Source organism: Zalophus californianus, chromosome 1, assembly GCF_009762305.2.
Source record: "Zalophus californianus isolate mZalCal1 chromosome 1, mZalCal1.pri.v2, whole genome shotgun sequence".
NCBI lineage: Eukaryota > Metazoa > Chordata > Mammalia > Carnivora > Otariidae > Zalophus > Zalophus californianus.
The window spans coordinates 204,100,583-204,127,667 of NC_045595.1; the positions used below are offsets into that span (position 1 = coordinate 204,100,583).

The window sequence follows — 27,085 nt, forward strand, 5'->3', positions numbered from 1 at the left end:
CTGGAGATGCGGATGCGGTGCCGAGAACACAAGCGCGGTCCACGCGACTGAAGCCGGTTAGGGCCCCTTCATCCGCTTTGAACGTTTGGTGTTATGGCGGGTGCGGGGGTCCGTTCGTCTTGCTGCTGCCCGGGTGGAGCCTCGAGCCTCCTCTGCAAGGTCTCTTGCTCATTAAAGCCGCCACCTGGGGCGCCTGGGGATTTAGCTGGTTGGGCAGCCAGCCCTTGACTTTGGCTCAGGTCATGATCTCAGGGTGGTGGGATCGAGCCTCCAGTCGGGCTCTGCGCTGAGAGGGGAGTCGGGCTTGAGCGCCTCTCTCTCCCTCTGCCCCTCCCCCCGCTCGTGTGCTCCATCTCCCTCTCTCTCCCTAAAATGAAAAAAAAATTTTTGTTTGTTTAAAACCCTGCCACCTAGCAGCCCGAAGTAGCCTCTTTCTTCGGTCTCTCCCTGCCCTCTGCTGAGTAGGGGGCCGGCGTGGGTGAGGCAGTCTAGATAGCAAAGAAGATATAACTTGAGTTCATTTTTAGTAAAATGGAACTATCATAAAGACTATTTTTAGGAAAACGGGAATGGGTTGTGAAAGCAAATATTGCCACAATTCCGTCAAGGTGAAGATCTACTCCAGGATTAAATAAGCATACCCTGATTTTCCTCCACCATTCTTCAGAAAAGCACTGAACCTCTCAGTTACTCCAGGCTATTCCTTTGTTTTCCATCAAAGAAATAAAAACAATCAACAAAGTAACTCAATACTTTCTACTTCAAGTAGCTTCTACTTGTTTTTCCTGTCTGAACAGATACAGTGAAGAGATTGTTCTAACCTATCTGCACACACAGTTAACCACAAAATGCAACTAATTGTTTAGAGAATAAAATTAACACCAGATGTTTCTCCCTCGGGATTTAATAGGCTGTTACTTGAGATCGTCTAAAAGTAGCCCCAAACTTTTATAAACTTTAAACAGAATCAAAATGAGAGTGTGAGGACAAGAGAGTGCAGGAAAAATTGGGATTGATTCGTAAGCCCGGCAGAGGCTATTCCATATGAAGTAATTAAATCTAAAGTGGAACAGTGAGGGGCGCCTGGGTGGCTCAGTCGGTTAAGCGTCTGCCTTCGGCTCAGGTCATGATCCCGGGGTCCTGGGATCGAGCCCCACATGGGGATCCCCACTCAGCAGGGAGCCTGCTTCTCCCTCTCCCGCTCCCCCTGCTTGTGTTCCCTCTCTCGCTGTGTCTCTGTCAAATAAATAAATCTTTAAAAAAAAATAAAATGGAACAATGAAGTGGACGTTATGATTGAAAGGCCTTCCATTGTGGAAAATGTCGAGAACCTGAGTTCAATGTCAAATACCTGGGTGGGGTTCTTGCTCAAGTAGCAAATGTTACATGGCTTGATAACATCAATCTTTCCCTCTTTAACCTTGCTACTCCACTATGTTGACACACATCAAAATTTATATAATGGAAAATTTTAGCCTTTTTCACAGTGGCAACACCACAAGGAATACAAGGATCTCAGAAACAGTGTAATGAAATAGAATGCTCTGGTAATACTGGTCTACGTACAAACACCAAAAGACAGATTCAACAGCTCCTGAACCTGTGTAACAGGGAGACCTTTCTATTAAGGGAATCCCACATATTTTTAAGATTTTATTTATTTGAGAGAGAGAGAGAACGCATGAGCAGGGAGAAGCAGAGGGGGAAGGAGAGGGAGAAAGAATCTAAAGCCGATGCCACAGAGCGTGAAGCCTGACACGGGGCTCGATCCCAGGACCCTGAAATCATGACCTGAGCCAAAACCAAGAGTCAGATGCTTAACCGACTGCGCCACCCAGGCGCTCCCCCACAACGTATTTTTAAATGATTATGAAGGGCTCCATCTTTTCTTATAATATCGGTAGGGGTGGATACAAACATTATTCCCCCCATCCCTTTTTAAGTGAGTAAACAGGAAAATTAAGTGATTTGCTCACAGTTACAAAATAAATTCAAGGCAGAATCAAGGATGGAGAAAACAGCCACTACTTCAGTTGGTCTTCCGGCACGCCCTTCACTAGCCTTCATACCAGCATTTTACAAGTCTGAGTAGAATGTATTTCTCTTTATGTCACAAAGATAAACTGTTTCTCTGACCGGGTCCACTTGAATAACTGAAAATGAACAACAAGCCAATTTTTACGGTTCATTTTCTCCAACTGATTTCACAATATTAGGATGTGTGAGAAGTAATATTTATTGCAACACGTGACAAGAGAGTGGCCACCAGTAATTAGCCTTACAAGTTGTTGGAGGCAAGACAAAGTTTACTGACATTTGGAGAGAAAAACAACAACAAAGGAAGAAGTAATTAAACAAGAAGGTGTCTAGACAAAGGCACAGTGTTCCACAACCGCTTCATACTCTGTGCACAGTAAACCCTCTCAGGGAGCGGAGAGGGTAAAGCAAGATAAGCCTTGCACTAGAAGCTACATATTTATACCATTGCTATTATTCTGTCTTACAACAAAAGGTGCTATAAAATCCCTCTGGAGGAAAAAAAGTGCAACACAAAGCCTGTATAACAAAGGAAGGCAAAAGTAGCAACAAGGACCCAACCATCACTTTGACGTCTCCTCTCCTCCCGTCTCCTCTCGTCTCCTCTCGTCTCCTCTCCTAGGAATACACATGGTGCACAGTGTTTCAAACTCAGCAAAAGAAGGTTTCAACTGGAATTATGGACTTTCGGGTTAAAGATATATTTTGCAGGAAGAGTTCACCCAAAGTTTGAGAGCCAGTAGTGCAAAGAGCCACTTGCGGTTGGTAACTAAGTGGAGATAACGCCTAATTTTTCACTAGGTCATAATAATTCCCTTTGGGAAGAAGTGCTTTATCTTGAAACTAATTATTCCAGTTTTTGTTATATGGTTCATGCTTTTAAACTGCAGTTGTCTCAAACTTGTTTGATGCTGAATTTTGTAACATCAGATAATAACAGCCTGCCAAGATAATCCCATTAGACAGATTGTTGGAGCTGTTTTTACAAAAAGCATGTTGCTGAGCTGCCTCACAGCCTTTTCACATTAACCATATAAAACTGAGTGTACCTGATCACGTATTATCCCTTCTCAAAGTCATGTTACAGAAATTGTTTTTAAAAGAGGCTTTCAAACTAGTCCTTCAGGCATTTAAAAAATCTTCATATAAAAGTCCATTTCTTTAATACATAACAAACATTTTTCCTTTTAAAAAATCTCATTTTTAAGCCAAAATAAATTACAACTTGCTGAAATACCCTTGTTAATGGCTCAGTGCTTCTTTCAGATGCATGGAGCTATATATATATATATATTTTTTTTTTTTTTTTGCACATCTTCAGAAATTAAAGATACTAAAACTAAAGATACTAAAAACAAAATTCTAAAATGACATGAAGATACAACCCTGGCTCAGGGAATAGATCAAGCTTTAAGTCTTCAGGAATAAAAAACTGATACTCATCATCCCATCTATATAGTTTTATATATGTACATATTAACAATCTATTCAATGATTTTAAAAAAGGACAGACACTTCATAAAACTACTTCAAAACTCAGAGCATAAAAGTGTAAAGAAACAAAACAATGTACAATCTATCCCATTTGGCAATGTGTAAATTATGTTGAGAGAGAAAAACTTATCTACAAATATAACAAAACAAAAGGAAATGTGATCTAAGAAGTGCTCTCAGGTCCACAGCTCTTCAGTTCTTCCGAATTTGTAGATCAGAGTGCTAAAAGATATGAAAATAAATCATGAGGAAACAATGCATGGGAATGAGCAACAAAGAATTCATTTTCTAAATATGCTTTTGACAGGTACCTCCCTGGTTCCTTTGTACCAATTTCTAAACATAAAGACCTCAGTGGTGCTGGTCTGAATGTGCTTGTTTTGTAGAGCAATTTGTTGACCTTGATGGCTAAACTTGATTAAACATGCTTTCTTGAAGCCTGGAAAGTTATTAGATAGGAAACTTGTAAGGAATAGGGGAATTTCTCATAGTGACAGCATTAGGGCCCCTTTTAACTCTGGGTTTCTACAGCAACTGAAGAATCTTAAAACAGACCATGCTGTAATTCTTTGTACATTTTCCATGTAATTACTGTACCCGGAGGCCTGGCAAGGCCGCAGGCTCCTAGCAAAGTGCTAGGAATGTAGGAGTCAAAACAAGGCCAACGGTGCTCACGAATAGAGCTGAGAGCCTGAGGGAGACAAATTCCAAAAGCAAAAAAAAAAAAAAAAAAAAATGCTGTCAAGGCAATGCACCTGGCGCCAAGGGAGTGAAATAGAAGGATCCGCTGAGTTTAGAGAGGTCAAGAAGGTCTTCCTGAGAAAGTGGCGGAACTGAGATCTAAAAGAAGAGTGGGAATGATTTCAGCGAAGTACGGCAGGGAAGGGGAGTGGGAGACGAGCAGAGAGGTTGGGTACACTGGGACCAGAAACTGAGCTGCGGGCATGTTGGATGTGCTGGATTTGAAATGTCAGCCACCCAAGACACACGGTTCAGACGTGGAGACAGACGTCTGTGACTCCTCGGCATATATGCAGTAATCGAAGTCCTGAGCATAAAGGAGCTCACTTTAGAAGGAAAAGAGGCCCGGATTGGAGCCTTAAGAAACTTCAGAAGTGGGGGACCAGTGGGTGGGAGGGCCAGCTGCAAAGGAAGCAGAAGCAGAGTGGCTGCACCCCGGTACTGAGAGGAGGCGCCCAGCTGGCTGGTTAACTTGCCAGGCTCTGAGCAGAGCACACAGCTGATGTTGCAGCCAGTCCCCATGAGCGCAGGCCTTTCTATGTGCAAGGTTTCTGTTTGTCCAACTGTCAATTATGTGGTCTCATCTACCCCCACCAAGGGCTGAATCTGAATTTCAATTTGATCTCTAAACAGTGCCTGGAGCTCCTGGGTGGCTCAGTCAGGTAAGCATCTGCCTTTGGCCCAGGTCATGATCCCAGAGTCCTGGGATCGAGCCCCACACTGGGCTCCCTGCTCGGCAAGAAATCTGCTTCTCCCTCTCCCTCCACTGCTTCCCCTGCTTGTACTCTCTCTCTGTGTTAAATAAATAAAGAAATAAAAATCTTTTTTAAAAATAAATAAACAGTGCCTAAGATGTCTTCAGGAAAACTTAACTGTATTCCCCCAGAACGTTGTTGGTCACATGCCAAGAAACATGATCACAAGACAGCAGAAACTGTCAAACATCTTTCAAAGCCACAAGTGTCCAGGCCACGGTGCAGTAAGAGGGCTGAGCACAGCAGTCTCCCTAAACTGAGGGAATGGAGCTGAGAGTTCAGGGAGGCCCAAGGGGCTGGAATTTGGGAGGGAGAGTACAGACAGCTAGAGAGGGAGCACAGGAGATGCGCAGGAGGCTCCCCTTGAGTCTTCTGCTGAGTACTGATCAGTAGATGAATGCGAAGCAACTACCCAGGGAAACAGAAGGAACCACTCCCAGAGCTGTCACAGGGCCGGGAAGACTTCACAGTCTCCCAAGTGGAGCGGGACACCTCAGAATACACGGCATGTGAAGGGCACTGCCTTAGTAAGGGGGCGCATCAGTCCTAGACTAGAGCTGCTCTAGTTCTGCCCTCCAAAGCTCACAAGCAAGACTCAAAAGGATCGAACTGTTCCCAAGTGACCTAAGTGCACCCAGAACAAAGCTCAAAAATGTTTAAAGGAATGTCAAAAAGTCCAGCCCCCCACCAGCTGCATGCTAAGAAGCAAATGGGAGGAAAGACACCGAAAATGAAGACAAAGTAGAAATAACAGGAAGAGCTCAGAACTGACACAATTCAAGGGACCCTGAAATGGTTATAAACATATGTCATATGCTCAAGAAGGTGGAGGAGAACATGAGCATGCTAAGAAATATGGAAAATCAAGCAAATGGAGATGAAACGCACATGTCTGAATTGACAGGTACACTGGATAGGAATGATTGCGGACACCGCAGAAGAGACTAGTGACCTTAAAGGATATAACAGTAGAAAGTATCCCAAATGATACACAGAGAGAAAACGAAAACAAAAACAAAAACAGAACAAAGCACTCGTGGGTGTGGGATGACTCAAGCAGACCGGGATACATGTAACTGGACTCCAGGGACAGTGGGATGGACAGAAAAAAAATCTTTGAAGAAGTAATGGCGAAAAGATTCCAAATTTGATGAAAACTAAACATACAGATCCAAGAAACTCAATGAACCCCCCAAAAGAATAAATATGCAGAAAATTACATCATAGCACATCATAATCAGATTGATTAATATATGTGCTGCCAAAGGGAGCACCATAATCAGCTTGCTTAAAAACAGTGACAAAAACAAAGTTCTTCAAGGCTTATATTCTAATAATTTTGTGAGGTTGGGGGGGTATAAATTTATAAATGGATGCCTAAAATACTTATCTTTACGTTAAAAGACGTTCATTCTGAAAAGCATAGGATATGAGCTTAAAATATTTTTTTTAAAGATTTTATTTATTTATTTGAGAGGGAGAGAATGAGAGATAGAGAGCACAAGAGGGAAGAGGGTCAGAGGGAGAAGCAGACTTCCCGCTGAGCAGGGAGCCCGACGTGGGACTCGATCCCGGGACTCCAGGATCACGACCGGAGCTGAAGGCAGTCGCCCAACCAACTGAGCCACCCAGGCGCCCCGAGCTTAAAATATTTTTATTAGTAGGCTCCAATGTCGGGCTCAAACTCATGACCCTGAGATCAAGACTGGAGCTGAGATCAAGAGCCAAATGCTTGACTGAGCCACGTAGGCACCCCACGAGCTTCATTTTAGGGTTTTTTTTTTCAGAAGACTGCCCCTAAAAAATACTTCTAATATTTATTTTTATGTTTACTTTTAGTTTTCTTAAAAACGTAATCAAAAAATCCAATTTCCTAACCAGGTTTTGTATATGGCATGCATAATATGTATTAACTCTGATTTCTTTGTTTTAATAAAGGTACCTGACACAGTATTTTAACAGGCCATGGAAGTAGTCTGAGTTCAAGTCTCAACTCTGCAATTACTTGTCATTAAGTAGGCTCTGAGCCGTATTTCCTCACCTATAAAACGGGAACACCACCTGGTTGGTAAGTAGTCAATATTTAAGACAATTACATGGGAATTGAAAAGGTGACATATACAAACCATCCAGCTGAGCTCTTAGCTCATAGCAGGACCCCAGTTAAATAGTTTATGTATGCCCTTATACAATAGTGGAATTTTCACCTTTTCAAAGAAGTTCTATACACTGTAACTAATTCAAGTGATTTATACATTCGATATGCTGCTCTTATAATGAAGTGACATTTCTGTAAATGTTTTAGGTGTGGTTAAGAAATTGGGCAACTGGCAGCAGCTCTCTGCCCACGGGTCCTGTCCCCGTGCCTTCATAAACCACCATTTTGCACCAAAAAAAAAAAAAAAATTAGGCAACTTACCTAAAAAATATAAGTGCATTTTGAAAAAACACAGCCAGTCCTGGATAAACATCAGTATCTGCACAAAGTGAAATGGATCAGATTACACAAGGCAAACGGCAGTGACAAAGTATTTGCGCCACTCGTAATGACACGCTCTATATGTTATAAAATACGGCTATTATTCATTAATGCTAAGAAAGCTATAACGAAACTGAAGGAAGAAAATGTCAATCTCATTCTCCCAAAACAAAGGATTGTTCTCACTCTGGAAAAAAGACGGTGAACTTCATAGCTTTTCTTGTCTACAGTAATTGCTATGCTTGTAGCTGAGCCAGAACTGCTGAGGAAGCAGCAGCTCCTCCCCTTACTTTCCATGGTCTGTACAGCGCTCTCCCCTTTATCCACAGTTTCGCCTCCCGAGGTTTCACTTATCCGCCGTCAACCACCATGAAGAAGCAGACGATCGTCCTTCTGATGGATCATCATCAGGTCAACAGTAACCTAAGGCTACGTCACATGCCTACGTCACTCACCTCCCTCCATCTCATCACCCAGACGTGTTACCATCTCACATCATCACTGGAACAAGAAGGGTGAGTACAGTACAAGATATTTTGAACTCATTAGAGTATACTATTATAATTGTTCCATTTTATTATTAGTCATGTGGTTAATCTCTTCTTGTGCCTAATTTACAACTTAAACTTTATCACGGGTCCTTATGTATGGGGAAATCATAGTATAGCTAGGGTTCAGTACCATCCACGGTTTCAGACGCCCATGGGGGTCTTGGTACGTAACCCTCGCAGATATGATGGGGGGGGAACTGCTGTATAGAAATATGAAATGTTAGAAAGGTACACATTAAATTCTTGATGATTTAATAGTCTGTACACTTATTTTCTTTCATGAATTCAGGAGTTTTATTGTGCAAATCTTACAGATACAGAAAGGATCATTTTAATTCTTCATCGTGTTTTTTCACTGAATCTCCCCTCAAAGAAAGTTACTATCTTCAAAGGAAGAGAAAAAAAAATTGGAAACTATTTAAATTTTTGTGGATTTTTAACTTTTATAAAACTATAACTGTCAATTAAAAATCCTAGACCTGATGAAAAAAAACCTTCCATTTTTACCTTTCGATATCATAGCGAACAATACAACAGCATGGTCAAGAGCTCCAAGTCTGAGACAGATCCCCGGATATGAATCCTAACTCTACCAAGTGACTAAATGTATGACCATGGGCAAATTATTTAACCTTATTATGCCCTTAGTTTCCTCATCAGTAAAATGGGCACTATAACAGCACCTACCCCACAGAGAGTGAGGAATGTATGACCACGTATAGTGCTTAGAACAGTACTTGGCCCATAAAGTGCTATATAAATGTTAGCTATTATTATTAGTAATAGGTCAAGAAAATCTGTACAGCAAAAGATCTGAAATATGTGTTAGAAATGCTCTCTGAAGTAAAAGCATATTCAGTTTATAAACAGAAAAGTATATATAATGAGTATTGCTGTAGGAATACAAAGATGAAATCCCTAATTGAGAAATTTCTCAATGTGTACTAGTTCTTTAAAAATTAAAATACAACCAATGAGTGCACAACATATACAAACGTTAATACTTCCCTACGCACCTTCCAGAAATGATAATTTATACCCATTTTCTTAAGAGAAACCAGAAAGTTTCACCTGTTGCTTGAAGTAACAAAGCAGACTTTCCAAGGAGATCAGTAATAGCACTTAAGAGTCAGGGATAGAGTGAGGTTAAGACACACTTCCCTATATGATTCCATTTATATGAAACAGGCAAATCTACAGACAGAAAGTAGCTTAGTGGCTGCCTCGGACTGCTAAAGAAAGGTAATGGGAAGTGACTGCTAATGGGTAAGGGGTTTCTTTTTGGGGTAATAAAATGTTCTAAAAGCAGATTGTGTGAGGTGCCTCGGTGGTTCAGTTGGTTAAGCGTCTGACTTCGGCTCAGAACATGATCTCAAGGTCCTGGGATCAAGCCCCATATAGGGCTCCATACTCAGCGGGGAGCCTGCTTGTCCCTCTGCCCCTCCCCCAACTCATACGCTCTCTCTCAAATAAAATCTTTAAAAAAATAAAATTGGATTGTGTGATGGTAGCATAACTCTAAATATACTAAAAACATTGAAATATACACTTTAAATGGAAATTACATCTCAATAAAGCTGTTTTTAAAAAAGCACTTTCAGGGGTGCCTGGGTGGCTCAGTCAGTCAAGCATCTGCCCTCGGCTCAGGTTATGATCCTGGAGTCCTGGGATCGAGTCCTGCACTGGGCTCCCTGCTCAGAGGGGAGCTTGCTTCTCCTCTCCCTCTGCCTGACCCTCCCCCTGCTTGTGCTCTCTCTGTCAAATAAATAAATAAAATCTTTAAAAAAAAAAAAAAGCACTTTCCTTCACGAGCTTCATACTAGAACTGTGTACTCCGTTAGTATTTTTAATAACTAAAATAACACTTGATTTATTTTTAAGTAATCATTACACCCAATATGGGGGTCTCAAACTCACAACCCTGAGGTCAAGAGTTGCACACCCTCCCGACTGAGCCAGCCAAGCACCCCTAAAATAACACATTTTAGATATACTTGATGAGCAGTATTATTTAAACAGTAGCCAACCACTTGTACGAACTTATTTTGTGCCAAGTGAAAAACAAGTTTCCGAAGATTGAACTAGGAACTGAAGGGGTCCTATAAGAGTATTAAAAGGTCAGCTGTGGGTAAGGACAAGGAGACATGACAGTTAAGCAGAGTGACAAAGAGATTCTGAGGGTAGAGGGGTCAGAAGATAAATAAGTGGTGTTACGTGTTATCTGAAATAGACTCCTGTCTTCGGAGTGAAGGGAGAGAAACGGGTTCTTCTGGGACTGGGTGCTGCCTCTCCACCCCACCCTGGAGGAAAGCTATGGTGCCTGGAGGAGCCGCTCAGAACAGAGCACTGAGAGCTCACGCCACTGAGTGGAGTGAGCATCAAGTTTCCACATGAAGGTTACACACACATGTTCAGTCTTACCCCTAAAAACCTCCCCTGCACCTATGCCTGAAAAATTCCAGGCTGGGTTGGAGAGAGGAGGTATCAGTGGAAAGATATCGGGGTTCACACCCGTGAGCAGAAACCCTTGAGGCAAAGTATGTTTTGGAATTCAAAAATTTGCACATTTAAGAATGGTTAACACAGGGCATAAATATTACAGAGCACCCCAGCTCTGTTTGGACCAGCATCCACAATCAAATACAACCAACATTCCAGCAAGAAAATACGCGAATACTTATTCAATGGAATAAAGACCATAAGGAGCCCCCTGTCAACTTCGGTCAGGTTTTGCTGCCAAGCTGATTATGAAAAACCTGACTTTCAGCACTTTGTGGATTTTAGAATTACGTATAAGGTACTGCAGATCTGTACAGGCTTCTCACTTTACCACCTACAACCCTCAGTAAACGGACCTCTGGTATAGAGCCTGGCTGTCCAGGGTAAGGAAGGATATCAGACACTCTACGATGGCCAGTTACCTGGTCTTGTCGGTGGCTTAGATTCCACAACCAGGCTATTCCACTGCAATCAAGGACCCCACGGAGAAGTTTTATTAAACAACTTACGTATCTTCAAGCTAAGTGAATAGTTACACTAAATTTTACTCCAGGTGGAGTTGACGGACTAAGCTAAATGTGAAAGACATATCTGAGTCTCTATGAAATAAAAGAGGATAAATACTTACTTTGGGTAACATATGCACCAAAAAGAATCCACATGGAAGCAATAAGTGACCCAAACATCAACATGAAACCAATGAAGAGCCAAACTCGAGCACCTGCATGAAGAATAGGCTTTACGATTTCGCTCATTTTTGCAGCTGTCCAAAGAATGCATTAACATTGGAAACACTATTAACCTAATACATGGTATGCAGCATATCAAAGACAGTCACATATTTGCATACAGCTGCTATAACAATGAACTGAATGAAGATTTAAAAAATGAACAATTAAAGGGGTTAAGCCATACTTGGGAAGAGAAAAAAGGAGAATCACCTTTCTGTGGGCTAGAGAAACTAATACCCTGGCAAACTAGGCTAGGGGAGCTTCTAAGTAATTCCATGACTAAATTGAGTAATTGATTAATTAAGTCCTAAAGTCATCATTAGCTTTGCAGGAGGAGTAACCTGGAATCCAAGAGCCATTGATTTTAAATAATAACATTTTACTTATAGACTATGAGCAGTAAAACATGACTAAAGTAGTACTTCTGGCGGTAACTTTAACTTCGTTAAGGATTTAAATAACACCAAAACTTTTTTTCAAAGTTAATAAAAAAAATTTTATGTAATCCTAACTAGTCCTATATAAAAGGACTTTTTTCTCCTGCTGACAAATCCCTCTCTGCCAGTGCACTTAAAACTCAAAGTGCCTTTACCTGTTCTTCCCAAACAGCCGCTTTCATAGCTGTCCCCCCTCACCTGAGCGTTGGACACAGCATTTATCCTGGAACAACACAAAATCATCTCATAAGCTCTCATGCTGCTAAACCAGTCGCAGGTATTTACATATCATTTAAAGAGAAACATTTCCGAATTAAAGTCAGTCTGAAAAACAAACTGAGGGTTCTAGAGGGGAGTGGGATGGGAGGATGGGTTAGCCTGGTGATGGGTATTAAAGAGGGCACGTTCTGCACGGAGCACTGGGTGTTATACACAAATAATCATGGAACACTACATCAAAAACTAACGATGTAATGTATGGTGATTAACGTAACATAATAAGAAAAAGATTTTTAAAAAGTCAGTCTGAATAACTGAACATATCTTTTAACTTAACGGATATCCTAGTGGATAGAAACGTTACTCTCTACCTAAACACCCAGAAAACATACTTAATTTTAAGAAAATTACTATCACTTGTCTCCAGAGATTATGAAAGAGGGGCCAATTTTCTGATTTCTTTGCCTATTTTATATTTATACACAAATGACTCAGGGTGAGTCATATTTTAAGGTTCTCATTATAATCAAGAGTTAAGTTCCTCTCTGTGTTAAAAGTCAAGTGATTTTCTCTGATCCATTTCTCAAAGTCACACATTTGATCTCTATATAATAAACAGGCTCACTTTACTCAGCCTCTCTTGCCATTTTTGTTAGAGCAAGATGAGTTTACAGTAGACATGTAGCCTCTTCTCAGCATCCTTAATGGATGTAAGTAGTTCCATCTTCTACAATTTAACTTTTTTTGAAATATCTTATTTATTTTTAGAGAGAGAGAGAGAGAGAGAATGCACAAGCAGGGTGGGGAGGGGCAGGGGGAAAGGAAAGAGAACCTTAAGCAGGCTCTGTGTCCACCGTGGAGCCCAACAGGGGGCTCAATTTCATGACCCTGAGATCATGACCCGAGCCAAAATCAAGAGTCAGACATTTAACAGACTAAGCCACCCAGGTGCCCGCACAATTTAACTTTTATAACTCTTAACAGCATAAGGAAATTACATAATCTTAATATTTTAACATAGTCCTTAAAATAAAAGATATCCACAGAAAGTTTCCAAACTCTTTTATGAAATGAGATTTAACAGATAAACCCAAAAATGATTTAATAAAAAAGAAGAGTCATAGACCAATCTCATTAGAGGCCAATCCTGCCCTCCCCCCAGCTACTAGCAAACACATTCAAACAACACATTAAAAAAAAAAATTATACTCCATGCTAAAAGTTCTGTGTTACAATACTCAGGGAATGATTCACTACTAAAAAGAAATCTAGAAATGTAACATATTTCATTAAATCTAAGATGCCACTGATTTTTTAAGATGCATGAATATTTTTTTTACCAAGAAAGAAAAAAATATCAATTGGGGAGGTGCCTGGGTGGTTCAGTCGGTTGAGCATCCAACTCTGTCTCAAGCAGATTCCCAGCTGAGCACAGAGCCCAAAGCAGGGCCTGATCTCACAACCCTGAGATCATGACCTGAGCCGAAATCAAGAGTTGCATGCTTACCCGACTGAGCCACCCAGACGTCCCTCTCTCAAATTAAAAAAAAAAAAAAAAAGTTCTCTCCCTCCCTCTCCCTCTTAAAAAAAAAATTATATATATATAAAATCAATTGTAATTATAAGGTAATACTGACTATAACAAGCACCCACATTGAGGCACCTGGGTGGCTCAGTTGGTTGAGCATCTGCCTTCAGCTCAGGTCATGATCCCAGTGTCCTGGGATCGAGCCCTGCGTCGGGCTCCCTGCTCAGTGGGGAGCCTGCTTCTCCCTTTCCCTCTCCCTCTGTTGCTCCCCCTGCTTGTGCTCTCTCTCTGTCAAATAAATAAAATCTTAAAAAAAAAAAAAAAGAATCACCCTCATATTCAGAGATATCGAAATACAAAAAATAATCTCGGGACTGATAAAATACAGTGACTGACCGGCTTAACAACAGTTTAAGAAGAAAAATCACATGATAATCTTTACAGATGCTAAAAAGATATGTGACTAAATTCAACACTCATTCTTGATTAAAAAAACTTAATATAATGGGGAAAAATATATATATATTTATCATGTTAAAGAAGAATCCATCAATTAAATTAAAAGGTTACTCTAAATAGCATTAAACTCTAAGGAAAACATGTTTTTTCGGAAAATGATCTTGAATTAAGAATCACCTTCATACTTACATGAAGAAAGCCAATGTGGAGAACACGCCACACGTGTGAAAGGCATGGTTCAACTGCTCTGGCTTAGGGTACACCACGGCGGCATCAATCATTATCCACCAACCTGTAAAAAACTGGCACAAGAGCCCAAGTCATTAAAATAACACTAACAACTGGCTAAGCATGAAGTTACTTGCTCTTTAATATTCCTATATCTCTACAGACCATATAAATGAAACATATTTCTAGTCTGAGTTCTGGATGTGGAAATAAAAAAAAATAAGAATCCCTTGTTTACTTACTCTTGATAGCATTTGAGGTGAACTTACCTAATCAAATCTGTGTAACATTCTGAAGTTCTGCTCTCAATGCAAGATAAAAAATCTGTTATCTAGAACGAATTATCTGCTTCTTTTGCCCACCATAATTACATGCACTGAAGCTCTCTTTTAAAAGATTTTATTTATTTGAGAGAGAGAGAGAGAGCGAGGGCCCGTGCCCAAGAGCATGGGGAGGGGCAAAGGGAGAGAGAATATCCCAAGCCAACTCCCGGCTGAGCACAGAGCCCAACGCTGGGTCTGATTTCATGACCCTGAGATCATGACCTGAGCCAAAATCAAGAGTTGAATGCTTAACCGACTGAGCCACTCAGGCGCCCCTGAACCTCTCTTAACTAACCTCCAGCTAACCAGCTCCTGATTACTTGATGTGTTTCATTCTCTCCAGAGAACATTCCTTCTTAATACGCCCAAGCTCTTCTGCATCCACAAATGAGTTGTATGCTTACCAAGGGTCAGCTGTCATGTCTCCAAAACTATTTAAGCCTGCCAAGGTTTTAATCGATTATGTAGTTTGATTAAATAGTGTGTAACTGACTGAACATGAGTTTGTAAAATGTCATGTTTCTCTATAAACTAAACTGAAAAGACTTCGAGAAACTGCTAAAGAATTTCAAGGACAAATTAAGTGCAGGTAAAAGGACCACAAAGAGTAAAAAAAAAAAAAAAAAAAATAGAAGCTTCACAACTATCTTTAATTCCTGCTCTGGGTTATTTTTTTTTTTTCCCTACTGGACTTCAAGTACAGAACTGTATACTGAAAGAGATACATTTTTAAAATGTAATCGATACTGAAATTTGCTTCAGAAACACAGTGATGGCAGGGAATGGATGATGGACCGCTAACGCAAGACTGGTCATGATTTGTTTTGAAGCTGGGTTGTATGAACGTGGGACGAGCAGGGCTCCTTACACCATTCTGTTTTTGTTGACTGTATATGCGCAACATGTTTTACAATAAAAAGTTGAAAAAGAAAAAAATGTCCAGAAGAAGATGAAGCAAGAGTTTCCTCCACAGACTTCTTGGTTTCACTCCCCCTCAGAGCTGCCGCTGGGGATAGGGGGCTGGCGTCCCTTCCCTGGAGCATTGCAGGGTTTCAGTTCTAACACAGCCTCGGGTCCCTACTGCTGTCTACACATCCTGAATCTTGCTGAGTCACAACACTATTGGTTATCAAATTCTGAGCCTCTGATGAGCTTACCGGACTCAGACATATTGTATCATTAGCTTAAAAATGCTACTGCTTATGATAATTGTATTATCACTTGAAATGAAGAAAAGATATTAAGCTTAACAAATTTACAAAGTCAAACGAACCCAGGGCCTACCATGTTTTGTTCAGTCATACCTAGAACTCTAATTGTTCATACAAGGTAACGGTGAAATAAACAGTTCTGAAAGGGTATTCATGGTCCAAAGGAATCGACATTAATTTTCAGGGCAAAGCATGAGGCAGCAAGGTCACCGACCAGGCTTTTTCCCTTACCAATATGCCTGCCACCACAGAAGCCACGGCATTTCTTCTCTCACTCCAGTCAATACATTCGCATTCTGGCCAACGGAAATTATCGAGGAAGCCTGCCATTTTCACCCCGTAAGCATGGATTTTTCATTAAACTCTGTATTCTACAAATAAAAAGACAAAAAATGATCACTCTGAGGAAATGGTTTTAAGAAGTGAAATATCTCTTCCTTTCTTAAGATCTTAAACAGAAATTTGCTTTCGGTCCAAACCTAGAGTTAAGGAGAAAAATTAAATACTTCGATGAGTACCTATTGACAGGTACGTAGGACTCTGTTGGGACACAAGGGGGAGCTTACTATTTACCAAATGAGCCTGCTGCTTTTAACACGTCTGCAAATTCCTTGACACTTCCACTTCACTGAGAAATCAATCCATGTCCCTCCCCTTGAATTCAGGCCAACAATAAAAACTGGCTGGGCAATAGTGGAGGAAGGGATGCTGTGTAACTTCTGCCATACAACTTCTAGGACTAGATAGTAAAAGGCAATGCAGCTTGTAGCTGCTTCTCTGGAACACTGGTACCAGAGTTCTGGGTTGTCATGTAAGAAATCCAAGGTCACAATGCTGTGAGGAGACCATGTATAGGTGCTCTGGCCCACAGTTCCCAGCCAACAGCTAGCCTCCCCTGCCAGAGGTGAGTAGCCACTTCTAGGTGACTGGTGTGCCAGCTACCACACCCCATCTGGTACCCAGACTTCTGGCTTTACACAATGAATCCCCAGATATATGGAGCAGAGACACCATCCTAGCTGTCTGTGCCCTTTACCAATTCCTGACCCACAGTAAACCATAAGCATAATAAAAGGGCTGTTTTAAACTACTGAGTTTTGGAGTTATCAGGAATGCAGCACTCAATAACTAGAAGGAGAAAAATCATGTGCATAAAGAACTATAAGGGTACAACATGTGAGAATTTTCAAAAAAGGTACATTCAGATGAGGTGATCCAGGAACACCCTAAATTCCAAAACTATTTGAAAGCACTGAAGAGTGCTGAAAAGCCGGCAGAAACTGGAGGGAATTTACCCTTGAAAGAAAACACAATGAGTAAGACCCGCTTTCATACAGCTTTTTCCCCTGAAGAACCCCCTAGCCTCCCACTCCCAGCCCAGTTGAGTCTCTGTGGTGCATCGTGGCTAAAACTTGAGCAAAAATGCCAGTCTTTTTGGTGTGAGGTATAAGAGGATGGAGTTCAGGATTAGAATAGCTGGGAACTGAGGAGGAAATCTTGGAAAGGGGTGAGTTACAGGAAGGAGCCCCAAACACCTTAATATAAACTCTCTTTAAATATCTGACTAACCCCCCAAACTCAACTCCCAAGAAACTCAGCAGGGGGAAAAAAATTAGCTGGAAGGCTAAAAGAACTAAGCAGAGTTCCCCTGTGCCCACTGCAAGATATTTTAGAGTTTGAGTTCCACCAAGTCAGAGATCAGTAAACACCTTGGCATTACTCTAATAAGGTGTAAAACCAAGTGTCTATAATTTCAAGGTGATCAGCCAGCATTTTATCCACCTGTTAGAACAAAAACTGACACCCTTCTGATGAAGATAACTGAATTGAGAGTGTCTATAATGTATCATCCACAATGTCTAATATGTAGTAAAAAATTATTAGACATTCACAGCAGGAACAATGTGATCTATTTTCAAGGACTAAAGAAAAAGAAGTCAATAGAAATAGACCCCAAAATGACTCAGATATTGAAATTAGCAGACAAGGACTTTAAAGCTACCAATATAAACCATTCAAAGACTTAAAGGAACATGGTCCAAATAACTAAACTGATGAAGGATCTCAGTGGACAATTTTTACTGTAAATTTTAAAACTGAAAACTATAATCTGAAATTTTAAATTAACTAAATGGGCTTAATAGGAGATTAGAGACAGGAGTAGAAAAGGGTAGTAAACTTGAAGAAAGATCAGAAGAAATTATCCAGTCTAAAGAACAGGGTTTTGTTTTTTTTTTTTAAGGGATATTTTTTCTAAGGAAAAAAAATGAACAGAGCCTTGGCAAACTAAGGATCACTAGTAACTGATCCAATATATGTTTAACTGGGTCCCAGAAAAAGACAGAAGGAGGAAAAAAATATTTGAAGAAATAATGGCCAATAATTTCCCAAGTTTGATGATAAATATTAATTTACAAATCCAGGAAGCTCAGCAAACTCCAAAGAGGTTAAACAGAGAAAATATCATATTGCTGAAAATCAGAAATAAAAGAAACACTTGACATAGTTTTAGGGGGAAAAAAAATCAACTTATCACAATGACTGACATTTCAACAGAGGCCAGGATAGTGAAAAGAATTTAAGTGCTTTTTTTTTTTTTAAGTAATCAATCCCAGTATCCAGTGAAAATATTCTTCAGAAGAGAGCATGATAGGGGCCCCTGGGTGGCTCAGCCAGTTAAGCATCCAACTCTTGATTTCAACTCAGGTCATGATCTCAGGGTCATGAGATCAGCCCGAGTTGGGCTCCAAGCTGAGCAGGGAGCCTGCTTAAGATTCTCTCCCTCTGCTCGCCCCCCCCCCCCCCACCTAGTGCATTCTCTCTCTTTCTCTCAAAATAAATAAATATTTTTTAAAAGGGAGCATGACAGCCATTCTACTACCTATCTACCCAAGAGAAATAAAAAGACACACGTACACAAAAACTTGAACACAGATGTTGACAGCAGCATTAGTCATACTAGCCAAGAAGTACAGCAATCCAACATACATCAACTGATGAACGGATACATAAAATGTGGCATATCATACAATGGAATACAGATTCCATGAATCTGTCAAGGGAATGAAGTACTGATACATGCCACAACAGAGGGGAACCTCAAACACATTATGCTAATCTTGTATGATTCCATTTATGTGAAATGTCCAGATGAGGCAAATCTATAGACAGAAAATAAATGTGTGGTTGCCTAGTGACAGTGGGGGAGAGTGGAATAGGGAGTCACTGCTAATGGGTACAAGGTTCTAAAATTACAGACCATCAAAGGGGAGGGGAAGAGACAGAGAGACCAAGAAATAGACCATTAACTACAGAGAACTGATGGTCACCAGAGGAGAGGTGGGTGGGGGGAAAGGTGAAATAAGTGATGAGGATTACAGAGGGCACTTGTCATGATGAGCACTGGATGTTGTATGGAAGTGTTGAATCACTAAATTGTACACCTGAAACTAACAGTACACTGTATGTTAACAAAAGAATATAAATAAAAACTTAGAAAAAGAAAATAAGACTGTGGTGATGATTGCACAACTCTAAATATACGAAGAAAACATTGAATTGTACACTTAAAATAGGTGAATGTTATCATATGTATATCTCAATAAAGCTTTTTTATAAAAAGGATAAAATAAAAATATTTTCAGGTAAACAAAACTGAGATAATTCATCACTAGATCTGCACTAAAAATAATGCTAAAGGAAATTCTTCAGGCTGAAGGGAAATGACGCCAGACGAATCTCAGATCTGCAGGGAGAAATGCAGAAAACCAGAAATGATCAATGTGTGGGTAAACATAAAAGATGATCTTTTCTTCTTTTACTTAAAAGATAACTATGTAAAGCAAAAATTATAACTGTATGGCATGTCCACAAAGATGAACTTATTTCTAAACAGTATGTTAGTTATATCTTCAAATAATATGCTTCAATATGGATTGAGGTGAAATACCTCTAAATTTAAAGTAATGTGTCCAATTATTCTGAAAAATAAATACAATTTATTACAATAAATTATATATTATACTTTATTATAAATACAATATACTATAGAAGGTCCAAACACTGGAAACACAGGCTGGGAGACGATATTTGCAAAACAAGTATCTGACAAAGGATTTGGATCTATAATATAGAAAGAACTAAACATTAGTAATAACAAGATAAAATATAGGCAATAAAAAGTATAAAAGACTTGGGCGCCTGGGTGGCTCAGTTGGTTAAGCGACTGCCTTCGGCTCAGATCATGATCCCGGGGTCCTGGATCGAGTTCCTCACTGGGCTCCCCTTGCTCTGTGGGGAGCCTGCTTCTCCCTCTGCCTCTGCCTGCCACTCTCCCTGCTTTTGTGCTTTCTCTCTCTCTAATAAATAAATAAAATCTTATTTTAAAAAAAAGGACAAAAGACTTGAGCAAACTTGAAATAGGCAAAAGACTAAAAAAGACAATGACAAGAAGCACATAAGGTATTCAACATTGTCAGTCATCAGGGAAGTGCAAATTAATGAAATATAACATCTCACATCCACTAGAACAGCTAAAATTTAAAAGATTGACAACTCTAAATGTGGGTGAGGTTGTAGAACAAGTGGAAATCTCATATATTTCTGGTGGCAGTTTCTTATAAAGTTAAAAATAAACCTCCCTATAACCCAGCAATTCCATTCCTAGGTATTTGCCAAGGGAAGTAAAAACATATCCACGCACAAAAAAGACTTAGAGAAGAAAGTTTTTAGCAGTTTTATTCATAATAGCCCCAAACCGAAATAATCTAAATGCTCATCAACAGATGGATGGATAAACAAGTTATGATCGAGGGGCGCCTGGGTGGCTCAGTTGGTTAAGCATCTGCCTTCAGCTCAGGTCATGATCCTGGGGCCCTGGGATCGAGCTCAGCAGGGAGCCTGCTTCTCCCTCTCCCTCTGCTCCACCCCCACCCCTGCTTGCACTCTCTATCTCTTGCTCTCTCTCAAATAAATAAATAAAATCCTTAAAAACAAAAAATAAGCTATGATTGATTCATACAATGGAATACTGTTCTGCAACAAAAAAGCATGAACTGATAAATACAACCATACAGGGAAAAAAAAAAGTAAGCCCTCAAAGACATGATTTAAGTGAAAGAAGGCAGACACAAAAGAGTATATACTGGGGGCACATGGGTGGCTCAGTTAAGCGTCTGCCTTCAGCCCAGGTCATGATTCCGGGGTCCTGGGATGGAGCCCCGCATCGGGCTCCCTGCTCAGAGGGAAGCCTGCTCCTCCCTCTCCCACTCCCCACTGCTTGTGTTGTGGTGTGTGTGTGTGTGTGTGTGTGTGTCTCACTCTGTCAAAAAAAATAAAATCTTAAAAAAAAAGTATATGCTGTATAATTCCATTTAAATGCAGCTTAAGAAGAGTAAAATTGGTCGACAGTCCCAGAAATCAGAACAGTGTTTGCCTACAGGGGGTAAGGACTGACTACCAGGGAACTTCTGGTGGGGGCGGTGATGGAAATGTTCTATATCTTAATTGGGATAATGGTTGTACAGGTACATACATTTATCAAAAGTCACTGAAGTGTACACTTAAGACCTGTGTATTTTACAGTATGTAAATTTTACTCACAAAATGTTTTTAGAAGTTTATCATTCAGATATGCTTTAGCTACACTGAAGTCCTGCACATTTTATCACTATTCTACAGATATGATAATGAATTATCATCAAAGATTAAATATTAACTGGTTAATAGGGAAGGGAAGGTCACCATGAATTTAAGACAATGTCTGAAGTTAAAAGTCTTATTTCCAGTTATAAAGTTCATTTCCCATATATTAACCTAATTATAAATAGTTCTAAAGCAGAAAATATATAGCTATTTGCATACAATGATTTCTGAAATGTCATGATCTCCTCCCTTCTGGGGCTTAAACTGGAGGGTCAGGGATGGAGTGAGGCAGAGAAACATCGAAGTAATACAAATAATTACTATGGAGGAAACGTGCAGGATCCTAACAGGGAATAAAGGGGAGACCTGTTTTAGAAAGGGTGATTGGGGGGCGCCTGGGTGGCTCAGATGGTTAAGCGTCTGCCTTCGGTTCGGGTCGTGATCCCGGGGTCCTGGAATCGAGCCCCACATCGGGCTCCTGGCTCCGCGGGGAGCCTGTTCTCCCTCTGCCTCTCCCCCTGCTCGTGCTCTCTCTATCTCTGTGTCTCGAATGAATAAATAAAAATCTTAAAAAAAAAAAAAAGATGATTGGGGAAAGCCTCTATGAAGAGGTAACACTTGCTAAAATCTTAAAACATACTAAAATTTAAAAGCTGAGTAAAGTTAATTAGATTAAGAAGCAACAAAAGAGATCGAGGAGGGCAAGGGAAAATTATATACAAAGCCCCTAGGTCCCTTTGGTACCAGCAAGGAAGAATTACCTGGTACCAAAGAGATTCAGGACACAGTTAAGTTAGTGAAGCAGGTTGGCTGGGAGTAAGTTTGGAGAGCGACAGGTAAGGCTGGATCACAGATTAACCCTGACCTCGCGAGGGATCTGGGTTTCACAGCCCTAACAGGAAACCAGACGAAGAGCTTTAAGGTGAAAAGGAGCCAAGGCCACCAGGGGCCCAGTCGCTATGGTAAACATTTAGGAGAGGAAAGGGAGGGAGAAGGCTAGTCTATTAAGAACGAACCCTCTCGGGCGCCTGGGTGGCTCAGTTGGTTAAGCGACTGCCTTCGGCTCAGGTCATGATCCTGGAGTCCCAGGATCGAGTCCTGCATCGGGCTCCCTGCTCGGCGGGGAGTCTGCTTCTCCCTCTGACCCTCTCCCCTCTCATGTACTCTCTCTCTCTCATTCTCACTCTCTCAAATAAAAAAATCTTTAAAAAAAAAAAGAACGAACCCTCTCAACTGGGAAGAATGCCTTACACAGGAGCTTTATTGTTGACAGTCACCAAAAGATAAGCATATTTTATCATGACACAGTGTTGATGTAACATAAACTGACAATACTCCGAACACTGGCTCCCTGGCTTAAAGTGGAAACAAGTACACAATACTTAATATAACAAGCCTTTGGAAACTCAATGAAGGCAAAGACTACTCGGAGAAAACCTAAATGTTCAATTATAGAATAAACAGTTCAGCAAAATAGTTTACTTAATGCAAACGTTAAAAAATCTATTTCTGAGGGCGCCTGGGTGGCTCAGTTGGTTAGGCAACTGCCTTAGGCTCAGGTCATGATCCTGGAGTCCCGGGGTCGAGTCCTGCATCGGGCTCCCTGCTCAGCGGGGAGTCTGCTTCTCCCTCTGACCCTCTTCCCTCTCATGCCCTCTCTCATGCTCTCTCTCTCAAATAAATAAATAAAATCTTAAAAAAAAAATCTATTTCTGAAAAACATTTAATGGCACAAGTGAACGGTAATGGTTAATACTAAGTGAAAAAAGTAAGGTTATTAAAACTGTATGTATAGCATTATTTCCTTTTTCAAAAAAAGAACTACCAATCTACATATAAAAACACATACATAAGTAGAAATACCAGAAGAACAAACACCAACACTTTTATAATATTATTATATATATGGGTGATAGGACTGCATGTTTGTTTTGTTTTTTGTCTATCTTCAAAGTTTGCAGCTCTTAGCATGAATTACTTTTTAAATACAAAAATTTCAAAAGTTTCAAAAGTTATCATAATTAACACAATGAAGTGCTGATTCTTCTTGCCTGTTGAGAAACCTCTTTGTATAATGTAATGTGTCTGTAACTGCTTTTAATAAAATTAGGACTTTTTGGAGGTCAAGGAAATTATTGGTAGGTTCTCCCACAAAACTGACCCTGGTACCAAGTGAAAAACAAAACAAAACAAAACAAAATTAGTGAACTGAACTAATGGATTACTGGTCCAACCCACAAGTCTTATAATATATTAGATAGCAATTATTCCCATTACTAAGAGAGGCAACTCTTTATAAAAGGAAACAGGAATCCTTTTCAGAGGGCATTTTAAATGATTCAACTGCCAAAATTTCATTTCCAAAAACTCAGTTTAGGAAACCCAAGGACACTTGCAAAAGCAAGAGGAGAAAACAACTACACACTTCAACATACAAACGCAGTCTGAGAAATTTCTGTATGCATCAAAGTCCCAAATAACATCTAATTCAGAAATGTTCCCATTAATCAAATTTCTGCACTACCATCTGTCTGTTCTGCCATCTTTCCACTTTGTTAAATGCTACTAGTGTTAGGCACTGAGTATATAAAAACGATTAAGGCAATCAATGTAGAGAACAGTCTAGTTAGGAACATTGTCAGAACATTGTAATTGCATTGCAATATGGGCCATAACACACACGCATTATGAGCTGTAGTGTGAAAGTGCTACAACATAAATATGAAATAAAGTGTCAAAGGATAGTACTTGCCAGGAAGAGCTGAGGGAAGTTTGACAGAGGAAGAGCAAACTTAGCTGGGTTTTGAAGCATGAATAAGAGTTTGACAGATGAAAAAGAAGGAAGAAAATTCTGGGCTTGTAAGTAGGGAAGTGACAAGATCATCTCTGTAATTTAGGAAGATAATGCTGGCAGCAACCGTGTGGAGGAGGGAGGGAATAAGGACGCACACAGAAGCCACACTGGTACAAGCCAAGGTACGAGGTTCTTATCTGAGGACTACCAAAGGGGCATTATCAACAGGCAGGGAGAAGCTAAGAATGACAATGGCTGGATGCCTGGCGGATGGTGAGACACCATTAGCCAAAACAAGAAAGGGAGAATGGGAGAGGAGAATCTGAGCATAATGTATTTGAAAGGACTAAAGAACATTCAGGTAGAAAATACCTAAGACAGATGTACGGGAACCACTGAAAGAGTTGCTTAAGACAGAAATACAGATTAGAAGCTCAGAGTAGTTCAGAGGTAACTGAAGTCACAGGGCAGTTGAGGCATCTCAGGTAGAAGATGTGGAGGACGACTGAGGTTTGAGTCAGTGTCCGTCTCTGATGGCTGTCCTGTCTGCCCTGAATCACTGTATGCAGGCACTACAGCAGACCTGTGGGTAGGGTGGCATTTAATCAGCACAAAACCCCTCTAGAGCGTGTGCTGAGTATTTACAGAACACCTCCTACGAGCAAGGCAGGGTGGGGAAAATACAGATAAATAAGACAGCCCTCATCATCAGAGAAATCAATTAACATTGTTACATTAAATTATAATTTGTATCATTAAAAAAATCCATTGCAAAAAAATCAGATTAATAAAAAACAAAATATAAATACCATTCAAGATCCTTGCTCTACATAGCCAGAGCAGAACAAGTTGACTTAAATGAAACAAAAATAAAACCTCTGTCTTCCCCACTCTTACCAGTACTACTACTAGTTACAGGATGCGTACAGGTGCTAGGCTCTTTACAGACCACTCCATTCCAACCTCAGAAAAACCCTATTCATGGGACTATTGCCTTCAATCCTCACAAATGCTCTAAGGCAGTCCCTAATATTATCTCCTATCACTGAAAAGGTTTAGAGAATGGTTAACACTGCTAGCAAGGAGGAAAGTTGGGATTGCCAGTGAAGTTCCTTCAGATCTAGTCCACAATTCTGTGCTTGTGACCATTACAACACTATACTGCCAGTCATCATCAGAGAGTTTCACAGTATTTCCCCCATTTCAGGTTTCATAAAGAGAAAATTATTGTTCCACTGCCTGTGGTGAGGAGACCAAGAAGAACAAGATAGAAGAGGAACAGACTGAATTTAGAGGAACCCTGTGATCACCTGGAAATAAAAGAAAGCAGTCCGATGAGGTCTACAATGATTGTGGTGATTGCTGCTGATTCAAATCTTGCCAAAGGAGTATGAGGAATAGCTTCTCTTCTTGGTTTGCTATAAACCTGGTTTCTAGACACTCACAGTGTGAATATTTTATAGGCCTTAAAATCCAACAGTATGAATTATTCAGAGATGTAAGTACTTCTGGAAAAGACGTTTATATACTTTATCTCAGGGAAGGCTTATTTGCCTTCTGACCTATAAATCACATATAACAAGAATAAAATGTAGTAAGTACAACCAACTGTGGTGAAAGGCTTAAATCTAAAACCAAAGTAAAGGACAGGGAGCATAGATTTTTTTCAAGAGACTTTAATTTTATAACTATATAATCTCCCCCAGTAATATCCTTGTTAACAACTTTTAATTATTCACAGTGTGGGTTATTGGCAAATCCTCCCCTCCACTACTTCTCTATACAGTTGATTTGCAGACTGAAATAGCCAATCCTAGATCCATACATCCAATTACCTGCAAGACATCCCCTGGCTGTCTCAAAGTCACCTCAAAAATCAACATATCGGGACCTGAGTTCATGATCTCCTCCTCCAAACCTGACCCCCTTCTGGGATTCCCTACAATGAATGAATCATCACTCATCCAGCTTTACGAGCTAGAAACCCAGGTGTCATCCCTGCTTTTTCTTTCTTCCCTCTCACATCCAGTGCATCACCTGAGTATGCCTCCTAAGTTTGCTCCACCTCCACCACCTGACCCGAGTACTGTCCAACTACCACCGCCTCCCAACTGATACAGCCACATCCACTCCTGCCCCCATCAATATGTCCTCCATACTGCAGCTGGAATGACTTTTGTTAAAAAGGCACAAATCTGGTATTTCCCTCCTGCTTAAAACTTTAAAAATTTCCCTCTCATTTAAGATAAAGACAGAAGTCTATAGTACAGCCCAGTCCTTACTGGTCCCAGCTTCCTCTTATAACACTCTGTCTCTTTCCTACAGGTATCCTGGTTTCTCTTTAGTACCTCATACTTGCTCATCACCTCATCTAGAACCTGCACACCTCTGTGTGATACCTCTCCATTCCTAGCTCACTTCGTTAACGTCTACTCCACTACAGAGGTCAGCTTAGCTATCACTTTTTCACTCAGCTTTCCCTTCCTCATTAAATGTTTATTTACAATGCCTATTACATACCAGGTACTGGACACATAATATACATCAATGAACAGATAAAAAGCACTATCTGTATGGAGCTTGGTGGGGGGAGGGGACAATAAACATAATTTTTAAAGTAAATGATATACCATGTTAGAAAGTAATTAAGTGTCATGGGGGGAAAAAAACAAGCAGAGTAAGGAACAATAGGAGTGCAGGCGATAGTGGGGCCAGCTGAAATGTCAAATTGGTGGTCAAGAGAGGCCCCATTAAGTAGGTACTAGCTGAGCGAAGACTTGAAGGTAGGGAGAGTTGGCCCTCTGGATATTTGTCAGAGAGAGCAACAGCAGGGTGAAGCCCCGAAGGCAGTGTCTGGGTATTACCCAGTGTGGCCGAAGCAGAGTGAGTGAGAGGGGAAAGTAGGAGAAAACAAGATCAGAGAGGTGACAGAGGCAAGGAAGGATACTTACAGAGC

At 40.4% G+C, this 27,085-nt stretch overlaps 1 protein-coding gene and 1 long non-coding RNA gene across 6 annotated transcripts in view; one reads left to right on the forward strand and one right to left on the reverse strand.

The window, feature by feature from the left end:
• The first annotated feature begins 13 nt into the window (after positions 1-13).
• On the forward strand, positions 14-26,685 carry LOC113918586. The gene is made up of 4 exons (XR_003518617.1): positions 14-159; positions 6,966-7,095; positions 7,836-8,021; positions 25,337-26,685. It is a non-coding gene; the product is annotated as an uncharacterized LOC113918586 (long non-coding RNA).
• TMEM50B (transmembrane protein 50B) overlaps positions 2,219-27,085 on the reverse strand; it is a 34,285-nt gene continuing 9,418 nt past the window's right edge. For all 5 annotated transcript variants that reach the window (XM_027587155.2, XM_027587158.2, XM_027587156.2 and 2 more), the window contains 6 exons: positions 15,924-16,063; positions 14,120-14,232; positions 11,880-11,947; positions 11,185-11,277; positions 7,447-7,504; positions 2,219-3,753 (listed from right to left, as the gene is read on the reverse strand). In XM_027587155.2, coding sequence (XP_027442956.1) covers positions 3,708-3,753; positions 7,447-7,504; positions 11,185-11,277; positions 11,880-11,947; positions 14,120-14,232; positions 15,924-16,022 — 477 coding nt within the window. In that variant the 5' untranslated portion in view covers positions 16,023-16,063 and the 3' untranslated portion in view covers positions 2,219-3,707. The remainder of the gene's footprint in view (positions 3,754-7,446; positions 7,505-11,184; positions 11,278-11,879; positions 11,948-14,119; positions 14,233-15,923; positions 16,064-27,085) is intronic.